The sequence below is a fragment of the Carcharodon carcharias genome, chromosome 5 (assembly GCF_017639515.1).
Source record: "Carcharodon carcharias isolate sCarCar2 chromosome 5, sCarCar2.pri, whole genome shotgun sequence".
Classification (NCBI taxonomy): Eukaryota; Metazoa; Chordata; class Chondrichthyes; order Lamniformes; family Lamnidae; genus Carcharodon; species Carcharodon carcharias.
The window spans coordinates 44839422-44860200 of record NC_054471.1 but is presented as its reverse complement, the minus strand read 5'-3'; the positions used below and the strand labels follow the sequence as shown (position 1 = coordinate 44860200).

General features: G+C 42.2%; 1 protein-coding gene across 2 annotated transcripts in view; it reads right to left on the bottom strand.

Annotated features, from left to right (window-relative positions):
• Positions 1 to 299: 299 nt before the first annotated feature.
• The window catches only part of ddo (D-aspartate oxidase), a 69646-nt gene continuing 49166 nt past the window's right edge, over positions 300 to 20779 (bottom strand). For both annotated transcript variants that reach the window (XM_041188447.1, XM_041188446.1), the window contains exon 5: positions 300 to 1263. In XM_041188447.1, the coding sequence (XP_041044381.1) occupies positions 690 to 1263 (574 nt within the window). In that variant the 3' untranslated portion in view covers positions 300 to 689. The remainder of the gene's footprint in view (positions 1264 to 20779) is intronic.

Here is a 20779-nt window from a genome sequence, read left to right as displayed (position 1 = left end):
TAAAAGATTGGGGATATTCTTGCGTAGGCAGACCTCACTACCACAGGTGCTTCCCCACTGTGGTCAATAGATGTCCAACAGGCTTCATGGTCTAATCATTTAAGCCATCTACAGCTAACCCACCTCAACATTGTATTACCCTGTGGGTCACACTGATACAATACACCCCGAGGGTTTTTACCTAAGGCTAACATGGAGACGGGCATCTGATCAAACCTTACAGCTGGAGGTGATGGTTTTTGTAATTCATTCACCATTTTCACTTTAATGATTATTATTGAGCACTTTATTGAAAATATTTAACACTTTTGTTAAATTCCCACATCAGGCATTAAAACAATGACGCATTAAGACAATAGATACAAATTAGAAATGCATAAAGTGCTGATCACAAAGTAAAAACACAATCACTGATGACTAAATTAAAGATGCTGATGTATGGATTTGTTTGGTACATTTCCAGCTTATTGCCCAAATTAGACACACCACCGAATTACTGTGGAAACATGCATAACGCCATCCTCAGAATACTCTTCCAAATGAATTTGTTTTCCAAATTGTATATTCTGTGATTATACTTATGATTTATTAGCTGGAATACAGGCATTGACAGAATTACCTCTGCTGATATGTTGTTTATTTTGACACCAAAGTTGCCATAATAGAAAGGTGATTTAGTGACTTCCTGTTTACAGTTTGCACTTGTTGTGGATGGGCCGACATCTCAGTTCCATTGCACACTCCTGCACCAGTTGGGCAGCTTCCTTCGCTGTTCCCCAGTGGAAGGAAACACCAGCCCCACCGTGGCCGTAATTGTGCACCAATTGCATCAGGCGCCCGTCACGTTCCAGCTTCTCCTTTTCCAGCCTCAACACTGCTCTGGTTGGCCTCAGGCCCACTCCTTCAAATAATGTACGGGCGAGCTTGAGACTTGGTTCATAAGCACAGCACGCCTCGAAAATTGCCTTGCTGTCACACGGGTCAACTGACATCTGCCAATCATCCTTCTGCCTTGTTCCACCCAGAGTAACGCTGGAGATTCCTGGGTAGATATAAGTGTTCTCATTGCCTAAGCGGACAAAGTGTTTCAGCCAAGGAGCATGAACTTTAAAGATTTGGCCCCTTACTGGATATATTTTCATATCCCCAGTAAGTGCCCTGGCTCCAATACCTGAGCAGTTCACAATAATGTCATATTTTCCATCAAGCTCCCAGAAATCCGTGATCTTCCCAGCCTGCAATTGGCCACCAGCATTCTTTAACCTGAAATTAATAATTCAAACTTCATCAATATACTGTGTTTACAAAGAGCATTCTACAGTCAGTGATAATCAATAGATTAGTGGATAGAAGCTGAAGTATCAAGCTTCTGTCCCGAATCTGAAGGACCTGTCAGGAATCAAGTTACTTGTCACTTGACTGACAGGGATTTGTGCCTCTTTCCACCTGACTTCTTTTCCCATCAGAAACTTTCTTCTTCCCCTCAGTAGACCCCTGCAGCAATTGATACCCCCCTCAATCCATCCCTATCTGTTATCAGCTGCAAGTGTGAACAATCATGACAGTGTGAAACTGATATTGGGAAAAATAATGATAGGCAAGCACAGTCAAAGGTTCTCTCTAATGAGCTAAAGTGCATCGGAACTTAAAAAGATCAGAGGTGGGTCAAATCCAGGCATTCAAGTGCTAGAAATTTCAAGCCTGCCTTAGATATTCTCAAGGGTACAGTGGTGACTCCTGTAAGCAATCCCAGATCTTACTGTCAAGGCTGTGCCTGTGCTGCTGAATATCTCATTATGCAATAGCATACCCTGGGGTTGTAACAGTAGAACGCACTTGTAATCTGAACTGGAGATCACTCATGCCTTCATGTATGCTTCTCTCATCTTTCCAAAGGCAAACTGAAACAGTTTAGTAAGAGGCAAGGGCAGATAAAAACCATTAAGGAACTTTATTTTACAGCCAGTGGGTGAGGAAGGCAGTAACAGTTGTAGTCACCCTGACTCAACCAACTAAGCATCCTCCTCCAGTAAAGAAAAATAGTAGAGTCACACTGCACTTGTCGGTTTGCTTAACTTTTCATGGTTAGTCTTCTGATTATGCGGTCTTCAGGCTTGAGATGATTCAGATTCCCATTGCTATGCTCAGCCGCCTATAACATTCTATAATATTCTGTTTCCCCCTTCCTTTTTTTTCCAATAAATTATAAAGATTTTCCTTTTCCCACCTATTTCCATTATAAAAAAAAACCCACTAGAGCTATACCTTGAGTGCCCTACCATCCATTCTTAATTAGCACATTCATTTTGATAATATCACCAACTTTAACTTTAACACCTATGTGTTCTATTGTACTATTGTCGTTGACATCTTTTGATGATCTGCTTCTATCACTGCTTGTTTGTCCCTACAACCACACCCCCCCCTCCACCTCTCTGTCTCTCTATCTCTCCGCCCCCCACACACACACCTTAAACCAGCTTATATTTCAGCTCTTTCCTGGACTCGAACTCAAGTTCTGTCGAAGGGTCATGAGGACTCGAAACGTCAACTCTTTTCTTCTCCGCCGATGCTGCCAGACCTGCTGAGTTTTTCCAGGTAATTCTGTTTTTGTTTTATAACATATACCTGTTTGACAGGCTCTGTGCTCCTTTGTCCTTCTCTGAGTTTCTCATTTGCTCTCTGATTCCTTACCTAATCAGTGATTCACCAGTAAGCCTGCCAATAAAACCAGCTCCTTCTCCTCTCGTCTCTTCACATCGTTAAAGAACACAATCCTGTTTTTTCTCTTGGCTCAGGGAAGAGACAATTAGAAGAGACAAACTGGTTTGTCCGTTTTTAATGCACACCTTCAATTTCTGACCCATAAACAAATCAACCCTTCATGCAGTTAGCATCAGCTTTTTAAACCTGTGTAAAGGTATTCTGTTTTAAAACACATTTAACTAAAATTACATAATTTCAAATCTTTTATGTGAATAAGAACAAAAAAAAAAATCAAATATTCCATAAAATGTCAATGGGTCACACTGTGTTTGCAATTTGGACCCCTAAATAAATACACACACACAAACAATAAAAATAATAAGTAAAAGCTGTGAATATTGGAAACCTGAAAAAAAATCAAAAATCTGGAAACTTACAATAGATCAATCAGAACTGAGGAGAGATGAGACAAAAGTAATGTCCCTGCTTTAGCCTTCTTTCAAACTGAAAAATGAGCTAACATTCTTCAGAACAAAGATAATGACCTGATAAAAACTGCTGATAAAAACCCAACAATAAACATTGAGAGAAAATATTGGTAAGCTGACCTTTCAAGCATTTAAAATGAAATTGGGGGATTGACCAGATGACTGAGACTGTCAGACAATGGAAATAAATGTTAAAGATAATAGGGAAATAATTTGAAAAGCTCAGAGAATGAAAGGCAACCCACGGAAGAAACAAGAAGAAAGGAGACATTAATAACAAACAAAATCTGCAAACCAGATATGAAGTTAAAACAGAAAATAATGGTAAACTATTGTGGTGCCCAGTAGATTTGAAGACAGACAAAAGCAGGTTGACAGCAAACATGTCGACCTCCCTGCCAGGGTGTTCACTCCAAGCCATCTCACCTTCCCATCCACAACACAAGCAGCTCAGTTTAAAGAAAATTGATGTCATGTGGCTAAGTCTGACATTACTCAAATCTGTGGCTAGGCTTTAAAGAAAGGACTTACATTTATTTAACACCCTTCAGAGCCTCAGGGTTTCCTAAAGTGTTTCACAGCCAATGAAATATTTTTGAAATGTAGCCACTATAGTAATGTAGGAGACATGGTAGCAAATTTGTACACAGCATGGTCTCATAAGCAGCAATGAGATAATCTGTTTTTGTGTTATTAACCGAGAGACAAATGTAGGCCAGGACACTCCCTTCCTTTTCTTCATAATGCTATGGGATCATTTATGTCCAACTCAAACGGAAAAGGGAACTCAGTCCAATGTTTGTCTGAAAGACAACACCCTCAACAGTGCTGCACTCCCTCAATACTGCAATGAAATATCATTCCAGATAATCACACAAGTCAGGAGTGTGATGGAGTAGCTCCAACAACACTCAAGAAGCTTGACGTCATCCAGGCCAAAGCAGCCCACTTGATTGGCACCCCATCCACAAATATTTACTCCCTCCACCACCGATGAACAGTAGCAGCAGTGTGTACCATCTACAAGATGCACTGCAGGAATTCACCAAGCCTCCTTAAACAGCACCTTCCAAACCCACAGCCACTACCATCCAGAAGGACAAGGGTGGGAGGATGCCCTTAATTACCAATAATTGGGCACTTAAGGGTCTCAATTAGCCCAAGAGTGGGCAAGCCCGTCCCCAGGGGGCGTAAAATTTCACCCAAAGTGTTACTGTCATGTCTGTCCAATGACAATAACTGAATGAATGAAATTACATTTCTACTGGATGAATTTCTATGATTTTTGCTAGTGTTTTGAAGATTAAATTTCAGAAAATCCACTTTTCTGCAGAAAACTGTATTCAGTGAGCATGGTTAATATATATGCTCTTTTTACCACATAGTCGTTTCTTTTAGTCTTCATTCTTCTTTACAATGGCAAAAGCTTGAGTTAATACAGACCCTTGAATGTAAGAAAATTACATCATGAGGCACTTCACAAAAGTGCAAGGGAATATAATGTGCAACAAACCAAAGAACATATCAAAAGGGGGATAATAAAGAAGCTCTTAAAGGAGAAGGAAATAGTGGGCCAGAGGATTTTAAACAGGAAATTCCAGGGTGTGAGCTCTAGGTAGTTGAAAGTGTTTCTGCCAATGGTGAAGCGAAGGGAAAAGGGGCTTCAAAAGCAGTCTGGGGTCAGAGGAACAGACAGTTTGGGAAGGAGGTTACAGCCCTGCTGAAAGTTACAGAGAGGGAGGTCATGGAGGGCTTAAACCTAAGGGTGAGAATTTTAAATTTGAAGTGTTAAGGACTGAAAAGCAACGTAGGTCAGCAAGAACAAAGGTGATGGGTGATGGGACATGGTGCAGGATAGGATATGGGTAGGCAGCAGAGTTTTGAATGAAGGCAAAGAATGGGAAGCCAGAAGAGCATTGATGTAATTAAGTCTGGAGATGACAAATTCATGAATGGAAAGCAGATTGGGGGAGTTAGGAACATGATGTTACAGAGGTAGAATTAGACGGTCTTTGCAATGAAGAGGAAGTTCAGCAAAGTTGTAATCAGTATAGCTCAACCTACCTTGTGGCAGAGGGGCTGGGGAATCAAGTTGATGGTAATGGTAAAGTGTTTGTGTCAGGGGCGGACACAATGACTTTTGTCTTCCTGATGATTAAAATGTAGAATAGGCAGGAGGATAACAGTGAAGTTATAACAGATCGAAGGTAGGTATTTGCCATTCAGGAACCAAGTGGTATTGGAGGGTTCATGGAGTTTTGGCAACACTTTAGCAGTCAGTTGGTGGAACTGAGGTTAAGGATTGGGACATTTGGTAGAATGGTGCCAGAGGAGCTGAGGTGTTACAATATAACAGATATTACACTTGATTACAGACTTTTATACCTCTTTAGATACAAAATTATAAGTAACACAACACCTCAGAAACTCTTTTAGCAATACAAAACCTGGGCTAGCATCCATTTTACATAAAGCTTAAAACAAGAGATTTAATCTAATCATCACAAACCTTGAACATATGTTATAACAGGTTAAAAAGAAACATAAAATCAGTAGCTTTAGACTATATAGCCCTTAATTGATGTGGACCTCATAAGGGTGGCAAAGCCAGGTCTCACCAAAAAACCCATCAGAGTATTCCACCTCTTTCCAATACATTAACAATTGCACTTGTGTAGCGTCTTTAACAGAGTAAAAATCCCAAGATGCTTAAAACATGGGGTCAACCAGCAAGTGTAACTGATCTACAATTTGCCAGAAAATTTCTAATCTCCTTCCTCTCTGTTGTTAAAATCTGCAGATTCTAATCAGTTAATTGTTGTATGACACAGAGAATAAAACTGACTGCATTAGACGGAATGAGGGAAAATAGAAAAATGGATCAATAGCAGTAAGAGGGATGGAAGTAGAAACTGGATTCAAGTCTTACAATAGATCAGAAAATGACCATAGCATTTTCAATTAATTCTTCTTAGCTAATGCCAAAAGACAGTCAAGCTCTGCCTTGAATCTAATATGCCTGTTTATCCATTAGGGCCTAGTTTTGATGAAGGGTACACCTGACATATTATCACCATCATCTGCCTTAGTTATTTAAAGCCGTTGACTGATTGTCATGTGCTTTCTGTTTGTAGTTCAGATTCCAGCATTTGCCGTTATTCCCTTTTATATGCCCTCATGAATCTGATCAGTAAAGCACTTGCTTGCACAGCAACTCAAACCATTTTCAATGTTTACAGGATAGCTGTAGGACAACATTCTTCAAGCCCGAAAGAAAGTTATTGACAAAGTAGATGAAGGTTCAGCTAACATTTTCAAAAATGTCCATGGTGCCTAAATTGTGCCTAAGGAGTAGAGCAAATGTAATCACACTGTTGCAATAAAGCAGTGAAACATGAATCAGGGAACTATTACTCTTATCAGAGACCAGTTACAGAGAAAATTCTTAAGTAAGTTATGAGAAACTATCAACATTCCTCTAAATAGAGGCTGCAGGGATAGTAATAGGTTATGCCTCACAAGTCTACCAGAATTCTTTGTGACAGTAACAGAATTAGCAGACCAGTACTACCCAACATATATCCTTTAAGGAGGATGTGTGGGCTTTGGCGAGGGTAGAAAACAGATTTACAATTACACAGATAGACTGGAGAAGCTTGGGTTGTTCTCTTTAGAGCAGAGAAGGTTAAGAATAGATTATATAGAGGTGGTCAAATTCAGAGAGGATTTGGATAGACTAAACAAAGAGAAAGTGTTTCCAGTGGTTGAAGAGTTCGTATCAAAATTTAAAGTGATTTGCAAAAGAACCAGAAGGGGGACGAGGTTTGAGGATAAACTTTTTTACGCAGCCAGTTATGATTTGGGATGCATTGCCTGATAGGGTGGTGAATGCAAATTCAATAATAACCTTCAATACAGAACTGGATAAATACTTATAACTTATACTTAATAAGTTAAGGACTTATACTTATAAATACTGGAGAAAAAATTGCCGGGATATGGAGAAAGAGCAGGGAGTGGATCTATCTGGATTGCATTTCTAAAGAGCTGGTGCAGATTCAATGGCTGAATAGCCTCTTTCTGTGCTGCACTATTGCATGAATCTAGAAAAGACATATGGAATTACATTTATTGTATTTTTTCCATTCATTCATGGGATGTAGGTATCACTGTAAAGGCTAGAATCTATTGCCCTTGAGACAGTGGTGTGAGCTGCTACCTTGAACTGCTGTAGTCTGTGTGGTGTGGGTACATAGTGCTATTAGGGAGAGAACAAACTAGCTGTTACATATTTGTACTGATTGTTCTGCATACTGGAACAAACTTACTGTAAAAAATGGATGTGGAAAACATTCCTGATGCATTACTAGCTATGTGCATAACTTATAAATGTTCAAATGGCCAACAAGGCAATTACTTTTTGTATGTCTAATGGACTGAACTGCCAATAGATTTTCTCATCAAACCTCCCGGCCCTTTAAAAAAATCTCAGAGGTTTTACCTATTCACTTAATAATGTAACTGGGTCAAGCTGAATGCCTGGTGCATTGACTGACTGAATGCCAGTCTATGAAAACAGTTCCAGCGTGGATGGTGGGTGAGTGGAGTCACAAAAAGCAGATGGTTTTATAATTAATAGCAAAATTTAAAAAATATAAATACAAAAAGAAAAATCTACACCATATTAAAAAGCCTCTTACAGCCTCTCACCTCTAACAAATATTGGGTTTCAGTCCCCAGCCATCCCTTTTTCATGATGGATACAGAGTTCCTCCACACCTCTATACCTCAATGCTCTTTCTGCTTCTACTGTGAGCTACAACTCAGTCTGTCCCCATCCACCAACACCTTCCTCTGTTTGGCCAAACGAGCTCTCACTTTGAACACATGTCTCTTTAACTCCACTCCCTGCCTCTCCACTCAGATAAATGGCATTGCTATGGGAGTCAATTTGGGCCCTAGCTAAGCCTTTTGCTGCGAAGGTACTTTGAATCCTCTTTGTTCTGATCATACTCAGGCCCCCTCAAACCCTCCTTTTACGAGAGACAGGAAGTTATGTGCACTTCCTCAGGGTGACTTGGCTGTAGTTCACTCAGACTTCCTACTGTGTCTTCCTCTAACCCCCTGTTGCTGACCAGTTTATCTAAATGCTTGGTTTTAATGCTCCTGCCCACTCACCCTGCGTGAGTACAGGGAACTCATTTAGTGTACTTGCTACTCCTTGGTCACTGGGTTTCTTTCAATAGTCCTCCCATTTTCTTTTTCATTTGTTTGCTGTAAGTATGTTTATAGAAATCTTGATATCTCATTTAATATAGTCTGTGATCCTAAACTAGTTTTCTATTTTCGCTCTCACATCCAGTTTCATAACCTCCTTTACTGTGATTTTAAATCAACTTCAGTGCAATCCATACTTTCCTGCTGTCCTTATTTCCCAAATTTATTCCACAGTTGAAGACTTTTTCTTATATTCTCCTTATACACCTGGTTCCACACTCTAATATTGCATTGCTAACAATAGTCCCTTTTCTTCCCCACCCCCTCGGCCCACCCCACCCCATGCTCTTCCCTTCCAGCAATCCTTTCCTGTTGACTTCTCTGCGCACACTCAAAGAAAATCCAATGATCTTCTCTACTGCAAAACTGTGCTTGCTAGTGAAAATAATAAATTAGTAATGCAGTGCCATTATGTTCACTGCAGAGACCAAGCACCGTGAGGAGAATGTTACTGCCAGGTATAAAATCAATGCTGTGATCACATTTGTACTGGGTAGAAGGTTGAAACATGACACTCATGAAGGAGTATGACATGATTTACAGGCAGCCATGATAACATTTTCTAATTGCTTACAACTGATTTATGAGGTTATTACGGATTCAGTCCTATATGGGTTCTCCAGGAGCGGTTATAAGGCAATGCTGGAGTAATAGAGGGGTTGAGAGTTTAGGAAGGATGTTTATGGCCATTCTACAAGCCTTGAGATTATATGCTTGAAATTTCGTCTGTGGTATTGTTATTTCTAGCACTACTCATGGAATTCGTGGAGGCTATTGTTGAGACTGCTCTCTGTTACTGTATTTATCATGGCAGTCATCAATAGTTATTGTGCTGCATGTCACTCATGCATGATGCTGTTTAAATTATAGAATTACTGGCAGTAATGATGAGGTACACCTATACAGCAATTGTCCATAGTTTAATTCTATCAAAATATCTGTATGCATTATATTAAACTACAATAGGTCCCCGTTTTACATTTTAAAGCCAGTCACTTAATGGGGACTGTATTCTTTTTAGTGTCTCAAGTTTTTTTTTTAAAAGTTGTTTTAAGCGGTCTAATGTAGGACCTGATTGGTGCCATTTTTCAGCGGCTTCTGCTGCTCCCTGACCCCTTCTCCTGCTGCCACCACCAACCCCCCCACCCCCCTAGTTCTCAGCCTCTGCCACTCCCTGAATCCCCTCTCGCTACAACACCAGGTCCCCGACTCTCCCACTCACCACTTCCCTCTCCTGAACCCTCGCTGTGAGTGAAAGCTTTGGAGATGAGCATCGAGAGGCAGGAGGAGCAGCTTTGAATTTCCGCAACTTGAAGCTGCTCCTCCTGCCTCACGCCACTCATCTCCAGAGCCCTTGCATGCAGTGAGGGTTCAGGAGAGGGAAGCAGCAAAAAGTAGAAGTTCCAGCGAGAGCGAGAATTGGTGAGAAGGGGGTTCAAGGAGTGGCAGAGGCAGAAAGCTCAGAGGATCATCAGCAAGAGCGGGAGTAGAGGAAGGGGAGAGGCCATGAGCCTGGAGAGTTGGCAGTGAGGGGGAGGGCCAGGGAGCGGAATGTGTGTGAGCAGGAGGTTTGGGAAGCAAGATCAGCAACGAGTGGGAGATAATTTGAAAGATTATCATATTTTGTTTATATTATTAGTTATTTTATTTTATAGGAATTTAGCAGTGTCAAGTATTTCAACAAACAAATTAATGTTTTAATTCTTTTCCTGATAAGAAAGGTCCTACAGAACCTAACTACAGCTTTTACATTGGTTTTAATAGTAAAATCTGATTCCCTTAAAGTCGTTTCACTTAAAGTTGCACTTTTCAGGAACTCAACTACAACTTTAAGTACTGTATAAGGGAATAAACTGTAGGCCAGGGTTTTTGGATCCCCATGCAATGACTGTTGCAGAGGAGAGGGCTGGACTCAGTTGAAAAGTTCCCACCTGCTTGAAAAGCCTCCATTTCCTCAGTGACCCGGCTCCATACACAAACAATGGGCAACTGAGGGAGATATTAGAGAGCTATTCATAGCCTTGTGGAAATGTAACACAGCACTTGTAAGGGAGGAGGAGAAAGAAAATTAGCAGGAAAACAGTGCATACGAGAGCAACATTGCTAGAGAATATTAACATTATAATTGCTTTTTCCTCAGAAAATATTTTGAGAGAGAGCTATGTTAATGTTGCACTTTAACAGCACAGTCACTTCACACAAGTCATGAAGAGACACTGAGCTGCTAATGAGCTGGCATTGATGTTGCTTCCCCAGAGACTAAATAATCAGTTCATTAGACCGTCTCAGCAACTGGAAAGCATCTCTCATCCATTGTGTTGGAAAGCTTTTGATCCAACTTCCGGCTATGAACAGCGGGAGATAAAACTCACAGACACAGGTCGCTGGGGAAACAGAATAATGCAAGGCACTGAAGCAGCAAAAGGTTCTGAGAGGGCAGAGTGCATTTTACTCACACTCCATCATTATACGCAATAAAAAAAATTTATTCAAAATTTTACGGAGTGGTTTTGTTGGGGGGGGGGAGAAGGGCGGGGAACCTAGTTGGGGTGCGGGGGGAGGGTGCGACATTGACAGTCAACCAGTCACCCAGGCAAGCTCACAGGGAAGTGGAGTCCATGGCAACGCAGCCTAAATAACCAGCAGAAGCTGCTGATCAAGTTGTACGAAGTCATGGGCTCCCCCACACCAGAAGGATGAGCAATTTCAGGCAGCGGGCTTGCTGGATCAGCTTGGGGCACCACAGAGATGGGTGAGGTGATGGATGGTCAGTGGTCTTGTGTCTGAAAAGGCAGGTGAAAGTCTGTTCTTCTGTTGACACTGGAGGTGAAATGAAAAATCTGCTCCCTAATAGAGGAAATTTGAAGCTACTGCAGATTGACCTAATTCTACATTCATAGGATTCATGGGGCTTCACAATGCAGGGATCCTAGATGGTGCAGACTGGAAGAAATGCTGCAGCTGCCCAACAGTGCCTAAGGGCTCAGGGAAATAGCCAAGCCTCTCATCTCAGGGACTAAATTAAAGAGGGCACTGTATCCTAGTTTCAGTCGCACAGGGTGGGGCAGGGGGTGGTCACAAGGAAACAGATGTGCATTTTTAAAATCTCTCCTTTCATGGGATGTGGTTGTCGCTGGCTAGGCTGGCATTTATTGCACATCTCTAATTGTCCTTGAAAAGAGGGTGGTGAGCTGCAGATCATGTGGTGTTGGAACACCAGGGGCAGAATTTAATGTCCCGGGGCGGTCACGCACCCAATCCGATTGGGTGTAAAATAGCACATCCGGCAAGTGTCCCGACATCATCGCGCACTCACATGATATTTCGCTCAGCAGGCATGAGCACATGCCGGAGCCACGCCTGCCATTAATTAACAGGCCACTTAAAGCCATTAACAGTTCCAATTGATGGCGATTTTACATTGCTGTGTGATTTTGCACTCGTCACATGGGCAAAACGGGCAGGCGGCCAGCAAACATTTTCAAAGACCTCACCCAAGGGCAGGATAAAAAGGGTCAGCAGCATTGCCAGTGTGAATAGTAAGGCGTTTAGGAGATAGTTTGCTGCTGGTTGCATTTTGATACTTGGCAGCTTCATCTCTGTTCGGGGCTTCATTCTTAGCATTTCCAGGCTTCATTTCAGGACTCCTTGGTATCTGCAAGGCCCCCGGAGGATTCACACCGTGTGGACCCTTCCAGGTGTCAGACAGCCTTCTGTCACCCTGGTAATGGGGATTTTGGTCTCTGCTGGTGGCACTTCGTCTGAGGAGGAAGAGAGGGACAGAAGGGAGAGGAGGCCAGGTGTCCCAATGCAGCTTTCAGGGGAGCGACTTGTGGAGGAAAGGCGCAGGCACAAGAGGTGCAGGGCCAGCAGGAAGTCCAAGGTGGAAGGGGCTGCAGAAGATGCCACTATCCTGCTGCCAGGGTTTACAGGTGGCAATGCAACTATCTCAATATGTAAGAGGTGCAATGCCTCTTAAGGGAGACATTTGTCAGGTGATTGGGCCTGAGATCAATTCCGATTGTGTGGGTGGACACCCCAGGCCAGTTGCTCTGAAGATGACAGCGGCCCTCAACTTCTACAACTTCTATGCTTCTGGCTCTTTCCAGGGCTCAGTGGGGGATCTTTGTGGAGTCTCCCAATCAGCTGTCCACAGTTGCATCGACTGCACACGTGGCCATCAAGGAACCAGCAGGTCAGCCGGCCATGAGGGCCAATGCAGTGCTGATGCTCTGCATGGACTCCTCCATAACGGCGACCAAGGCACGCATATGCTCATGGATCTCCGCCAGATCGTCCCGCACATCCCGCTGGATATCCAGCATCTGCCGCCTAATGGATCATTCCTGAGGCGCCCTGGGCCCTCTCTGCCTCCTCCTGCACCTCAAGTGAGTGTGAATTGCCCCTTCCTGGCCAGTGCAGAGCCGCATTTCACACTGGGTGGGCCTCAATTCACGGTCCAGGGCCAATCGGGGCGGCAGGCCATTTCCCAGCCGGTCCCAGGCCCACCCACCACGTCCACCCGGCGCCCTCAAAATTCTGCCCCAGATTGCTGTTAGGAAGGGAAACATATAGGATGAAATGGCCTTGTGCACCATACCTGTGAAAACCTGACAACCTGATTACCTTTCTCCAGAGATGAAGCATTCAACAACTTGAATGTAAGGAAAACAACAGCAACAACAGGCAGACTTTTTTAATTCTTTCATGGGATATGGGCATCACTGAAAAAGTCAACATTTGTTGCCCATCCCTAATTGTCTTTGAACTGTTTTGTTAGGCCATTTCAGAGGGCAGTTAGAGACAACTACATTGCTGTGGGTCTGGAGTCACATATAGGCCAGATCGAGGTAAGAACAGCAGACTTCCTTCCATAAGAGGCTTTAGTGAAACAGATGGGTTTTCATAATAACCAGTGATAGCTGTCATGGTCACCAATACTGAGACTAGCTTTATATTCCAAATTTTTAAATTGAATTTAAATTCCACTAGCTGCCATGGTGGGATTTGACCTATATCCCCAGGAGTTTAGCCCATGCCTCTAGATTACAAGTCCAGTGACATTACCACTACGCCACCGTCTCCCCAGTATCCTGGCTATGATCTACTCTGCCCCTCATTCCCATCCCCACCAGTTTTAAAATCAGATTACGAAGTATCTGGCATGGACACGATGGGCTAAACAGCTTCTTTCTGTGTTGTAATGACACCATCTTTATGTAACTGTTTAGACAACCTCAGAATATCAAGAGGGAAGAAATTCCTCAGTGCATTATATTTAATGCAGAGGTTAACAAACTTATGGCAATGTTCTTAGAAACTCATTAACCAGTTTATTTTTGTTAAAATGGTGCACATGGGAATTTGATGGAGCTGCATGGATAACATGGAGTGCAGAGAAGAACTGCAGACCTCTGTTCGCTTGGTTGGAGTAGCAGCATCACTACTGAAAATGTACACTTGAACTTTGGTTCCCAAAACACCTTTTCGCGAATCTCCTGCCTCAGTACCTGGATATGGATGGATTGTGCTGTGTGCCATTTATAAAGCATGAGTGTGACATCAACTGGAGAAAACTAGCATTGCACCATCATCCATTGAATCACTTGCTCGTCTACAACTCATAACTGCAATAACTCATCTACATCCTGTAATTCTGTTAGAAGAAGGCATTTAAGGACACTGCCTTTACAAACCATCAAAATAAGAGTTTGCAACTTATACTCTCACGGTATTTTATTGAAAACGTTTCCTTGGTTTTTTTTACATTTTCACCTCCTCAAATCATTCAAAGGGAATACAACAGTTCAGGCAAAAAGATTTGAATTAGAAATGTGTAACTTCTGTTCACAGAGTAAGAAACAGTTACCACTAATTTATTACATGAAAGATACTGATAGAGTATTTTCATCAGTTGATACCTTCACTTATGCCTAATGGTCCAAATTAGCCACTGCAACTATTAAGTTGAGTCATATAATGCCACACTTCAAATACTTTTGAAAATGAACAATATTTCAATTGTGCAATGTGTGATTTATTCAGATCCCTACTTATTGATTAGATGACTCATAAAAGCCACTTGTTCATAGAATTAACTCTTCAACTTTCCTAAGATTAAATTCTCAATTTAACACAGACAATATTAGGTGAGCACACAATTTCTTTATCGAAATCTCATTTCTTTATTTTCTTGATAATGTGCAATTACTCACAATTTTTAAATATTTACAATTGCTGGAAATTCTATTTCCCGAGAAGCCTGTGCAAAAATGCAATATTCAACTTCCCTCAGGAGGATTCAGTGACATTACTGGCTGGTACAAATTGAATGCTATCCATGCGGCTCTATCAAATTCCCATGTGCACCATTTTAACAAAAATAAACTGGTTAATGAGTTTCTAAGAACATTGCCATGAGTTTGTTAACCTCTGCGTTAAATATAATGCACTGAGGAATTTCTTCCCTCTTGACATTCTGAGGTTGTCTAAACAGTTACATAAAGATGGTGTCATTACAGCACAGAAAGAAGCTGTTTGGCCCATCGTGACCATGCCAGATACTTCGTAACCTGATTTTAAAACTGGTGGGGATGGGAATGAGGGGCAGAGTAGATCATAGCCAGGATACTGGGGAGATGGTGCCATAGTGGTAATGTCACTGGACTTGTAATCTAGAGGCATGGGCTAAACTCCTGGGGACATAGGTCAAATCCCAACAGGGCAGCTAGTGGAATTTAAATTCAATTTAAATTTGGAATATAAAGTTATTGGTAAAAGCAGCTCTCCTACCTTGGGCATTATTTGTGCCAATTGCTTTTGGGCCTAATGTTTATGCCAAAATCAACACTCATAAGGATGTAGATTTTGTAAAAATGTGTCATGCGTGGCAGGCAGTAGCTAAACCTCAACATGTAATCAAACCAGCACCTTTAATACCCATCCCACCCGGCCCGCACATCACCCCCAACAGGGGGAAATTTCTGCCCCGTGGAAAGTAGCACAAGAGCACTTAAAAATTTCCCAAGCCAAAATGAAAAAATGGGCAGACAAACACATTACAACTAGAGTTCAGCGGCCCCTATAAGATAGTTAGGAGAGTTAATAAAGTGACTTATCTGATAGATACTCCTGCACATAGGAAGAAGAAACAGTTGTGTCACATAAACATGTTGAAGCAATATCATCGTAGAGCAAGTGTACCAGGTGGTAGGAGTAGTGGACGATGACAGAGACATTAAGAGTAAGGTAGAAGGAGAAGGAGACAGTGCACAAAGCGAACCACCTACAATTTGATTAGCCAATACAACAATGCTGGGACAGTTAGACACTGTGTTCTCATGTCAGGGGATGTGCTCTACAGTAGAAAAAAAAACTCTAGCATTGTTGTTGTCTCTTCAACACTTTGAAGTTTATGGCTGACACGATAACAAAGAAACACTAATCTACGCTGACCATAATATGTTGACGTTCATTGAAAAGTTTAAAACTTGAAATGCAAGACTGTTTAGATGGAGCTTATTGTTTCAACCAGTGTAAAGATCATTCACATTGCCGGTAAGGATAATGTGATCGCAGATGCATCATCCCGAATGTAAAATATGAAAATAAGTTAAAATAAGATAAGTAATGCTGAAGATTGTATAAGGGGGAGAAAGGATGAATGAAAGTGAGTCTCATGTTTTGGTGTCCATGTGTCACATATCTTGTGATGAAACGCATTTATGAAATGGCGTTTCATCTCTTTTAAGGGCGGAGGCATGTAAGGAACATATCTTTTTATTTCTGCTGGACTGTTGTAAAGAACAGACCTTTTTATTTTCTGTTGGATTGTGGTAGAATTACAAAAGCTGCAGGTTGAAAGACATGTCCACTGGAACAGGATGAGAGATATAAACAATGTTGCAGTCCCTGGAACAGACTATGCCATGAGAGACAGGATGGCACTGGAAAGGAGTCCTGGACCAAGGGAGCTGCCTGACAACAGCATTCTAATTGGCTCCCAACCATGTGACCAAGGTTTTGTGTGAAGAGCAGGGAAGCAGAAAGCTCCTGGCCTGCAGAGAAAAACATCTAAAAATCTCTCTTCCTCATTTCTCTATAATCGCTATGATCTAAGGAAACCCCCATAAAAGAAAAAGAGGAAAACCACTATTAAAGACATTGAAAAGCGAGTTCTCAACCTGTGAACTAAACACTGAAAGTGCTGGAAGACTATTTCATGTCATCAACAAGAAATGAAAGGAATTTGGAAGACATCGATCAAAACCAACCCATCAAATCCTGTACTCCGGATCGGTGCTATTGAACTGTTTTACCCCACCCTTAAAATTCATGTTTTGTGCATCTTATTGTCTTGTGTATGTGAGTGTGTGTATGTATAGGGATTTAAGAAAGGAATAGAGTTTAAGTTATAGTGTTAAACGTTAGCAGTTCATATTTATTTCTTTTGCCACTAGTTCAAGATAATTTGTTCAATGAACAGTTATTTTCTTATTAAGTTTACAAACCTGGTGCTTGTATTCTGTTAACCTAAATTAAACAGTTAGGTAGAATCTGGTGCTTTGATCAAACTTTTTCACATTTGTTGCGGCTCAGGGAACAATGGGGCTTGATATTACAGTGCACTATCCCCAGTGAGTCTCAGCTCCAGCACATCACTGCAGGAGTTCCTCAGGGTAGTGTCCTTGGCCTAACCATCTTTAGCTGTTTCATCAATGACCTTCCTTCCATCGTACAGTCAGAAATGGCGATGTTTGCTGATGAATGCACAATGTTCAGCACCATTCGCAACTCCTCAGATGCTGAAGCAGTCCATGTACAAATGCAGCAAGATCTGGACAATATCCAGGCTTGGGCTAACATTTGTAACAAGTAACATGGGTGCCACACAAGTGCCAGGCAATGAGCATCTCCAACAAGAGAGAATCCAACCATCACCCCTTGTCATTCAACGGCATTACCATCACTGAATCCCCCACTATCAACATCCCAGAAGTTACCATTCACCAGAAACTGAACTGGACTAGCCCTACATATACTGTGGCTGCAAGAGCAGGTCAGAGGTTAGGAATCCTGCAGTGAGCAACTCACCTCCTGACTCCCCAAAGCCTGTCCCACATCTACAAGGTGCAAGTATACACAAGGTGATGGTATACTCTCCACTTGCCTGGATGAGTGCAGCTCCAACAACACTCAAGAAGCTTAACACCATCCAAGGCAAAGCAGCCAGCTTGATTGGCACCCCTTGCACAAACATTCACTCCCTCCACCACCGACGCACAGTAGCAGCAGTGTGTACCATCTACAAAATGCACTGCAGAAGCTCACCAAGGCTCCTTAGGCAGCAACTTCCAAACCCACGACAGCTACAATCTAGCAGATGCATAGGAACATCTCCCCTCCATGCCGCTCACCATCCTGACTTGGAAATATATTGCCATTCCTTCACTGTCACTGGGTCAAAATCCTGGAACTCCCTCCCTAACAGCACTGTGGGTGTATCTACAATCTGTTGTAAAAACAAACACACATTTACCCACCTACTACATCATAGATAAATAATACTTTAATAACCTCTTAAAACTAGCAGTCAAAATATGAACATAGTCCTTCTGTTGATAAGTGTTTCTGGACCTTTTGAAACTAAGACCAGCATTCAAAACAGCCCCAGCTACCAAAATAAACTCTGGAAAATGTCAATAGTGCAGTCCATTGAAAGTAAAAGACCAAGTGGCCCTTTTTTAAGTTGCAGATGGCGTTCATTTCTATTATATAGCAGACCTCCTGTCAATCAATAGCGTGTAGCAGGTACTTAGATTTTTTTAAACATTCAACAGCAAATCCATTATTTTTGAAACAAAGTATCACTGGATATTTAAATCTCAGTCCTAAACATGAGAAGGATTTCCCAGCACAGTTTCTACAGTTTTGAATGCATTATGGCACTTTCTCCATTGGGAAAAGGACTGTAATGCATGTTAATGCACAATGGTCGTCAATGTAACTTACACAAATGCAAAATACTGCATGATTATAAAATCTGAAATAACAACAAAGAATGTGGAAAAATTTAGCAGGTCTGGCTGGATCTGTGGAGAGAAAGAGTGTTAACATTTCAGGTCAATGGCTTTTCATCAGAACTGAAGAAAGATAGAAATGTCATAGTTTTAAAGCCAGTGGAAGGGGTTGGGGGCAAAAAGAACAAAGGAAAAGGTCTGTGATAGGGTAGAGGCTGGGGAGATTAAATAGCAAAGGATTTCATGATGCAACAGCCAAAGAGATTGGTAATGGATATGGTAAAGAAACAAAGGTTGTGAACAAATGAGATGTGAATGGCTACATAGCAACAATCTGAATGCAACATGAAAGGGGATAAAGAAAGAAACAAGACAAGATTGACCCAGCAAAACAAAAAGAAAAAAATACACAGAACAAAATGGAGGCAGTTGTTGAACTCAATGTTGAATCCAGAAGGCTGTAGAGTGAAGAGTTGAAAGGTAAAGTGCTCCACCTCGAGCTTATGTTGAGCTTCACTGGGACATTGTACAGAAAGGTCAGAGCCGGAACAAGGTGGAGAGTTAAAATGACAAGCAAGCCGAAGCTCTGGGTCATATTTGTGAACTGAACAGAGGTGTTCCGCAAAGTGGTCATCCAGACTGCATTTGGCCTTCCAATGTACAGCCCACCACATCGTGAGCAGTGAACACAGTAGACTAAACTGAAAGTAGTCCATGTAAATCCCTGTTTCATTTGGAGGGCGTATTTGGGGCCTTGGACAGTGAGAGAGGAGGAGGTGAAAGGGCAATATTGCATCTTCTTTGCTTGCATGGAAAGGGGCTGTAGGGAAGTGAGGGGGTGTTAGGGGTGACTAAGGAGTGAACTACAGTGTCATGGAGGGTACAGTTCCCATGGAATGCTGAAAGGGAAGGGCAGGAGAAGGTGTGTTTGATGGTGGAATCATGCTAGAATTGGTAGAAATTGCAGAGTATGATCCATTGAATATGGAGGCTGATGGGGTGGAAGGTGAGGATAAGGGCAGCCCTATCATGGCTCTAGGAGGGAGGTGGAGGGTAAGAGCAGAAGTGTATGAATTGGATCAGGCACAGTGGATAACCCTGTCAACCAAGCTGGCCAGGAATCTTCGGTTGAGGAAAAAGGAAGGCAAGTCAAAAGCGTTGGTGTGGAGGGTTACATAATTGGAACAGACTCGATGGAGATGGGGAAACTGGGAGAATGGAATGGAGTCTTTATAGGAAGCAAGCTGTGAGGAAGTATAGCCAAGGTAGCTGTGTGAGTTGGTGGGCTTGTAATGAACATTAGTAGACAATCTCCCTCCAGAAATGGGGCAGAGAAGTTGAGGAAGAGAACAGTCAGACATGGACCAGGTGAAGGTGAGGGAAGGGTGTAAATTGGAACCAAAGTCAGGAAAGCTTTCCAGTTCATGGTGAGAGCAGGAGACAGCATCAATACAGTCATTGATCTACAGGAGGCAGCATCGAAAGTCATCAGTCTACAGGAGGCAATATCAATACAGTCATCGATCCACAAAGGCAGCATCGATACAGTCATCAGTCCACAGGAGGCAGCATTGATACAGTCATCAGTCCACAGGAGGCAGTATCAATACAGTCATCAGTCCATAGGAGGCAGCATCAATACAGTCATCAATCCACAGGAAACAGCATCAATACAGTCATCAGTCCACAGGAGGCAGCATCAATACAGTCATCAATCCACAGGGGGCAGCATCAATACAGTAATCAGTTCACGGGAAGCAGCATTAATACAGTTATCAGTCCACAGGAGGCAGCATCAATGCAGTCATCGATCCACAGGAGGCAGCATCGAAACAGTCATCAATCCACAAGAGACAGCATCAATACAGTCATCAGTCCACAGGAGGCAGCATCAATACAGTAATCAGTCCACAGGAGGCAGCATCAATGCCGTCATCGATCCACAGGAGGCAGCATCGATACAGTCATCAATCCACACATAAATAGCTTGGGTTTGGGAAGGCACTGCAAATTCGGAATTTTTTACTTTCTTGATCCCATCTCTACCTCCAATGATCCGGCTCATAGTCTGCCCAAAACAATGACACATCTGTTTTCACCACATATTCTGGCTGACGTAGAATGTTTCCAGCACTTTCAGTTTTGTTTCTAAGTTTGTTGAGGGTGGACATGGTAGTGCAGTGGCTGTCGCACTGAAATGACAACCGAGAGGCCATGGGGCAACCAAATTCAGCAAGTATGGGCTCAGAAGCTGTTGGGTTGTCAAACAAGCCCTGGCTGATTCATTAT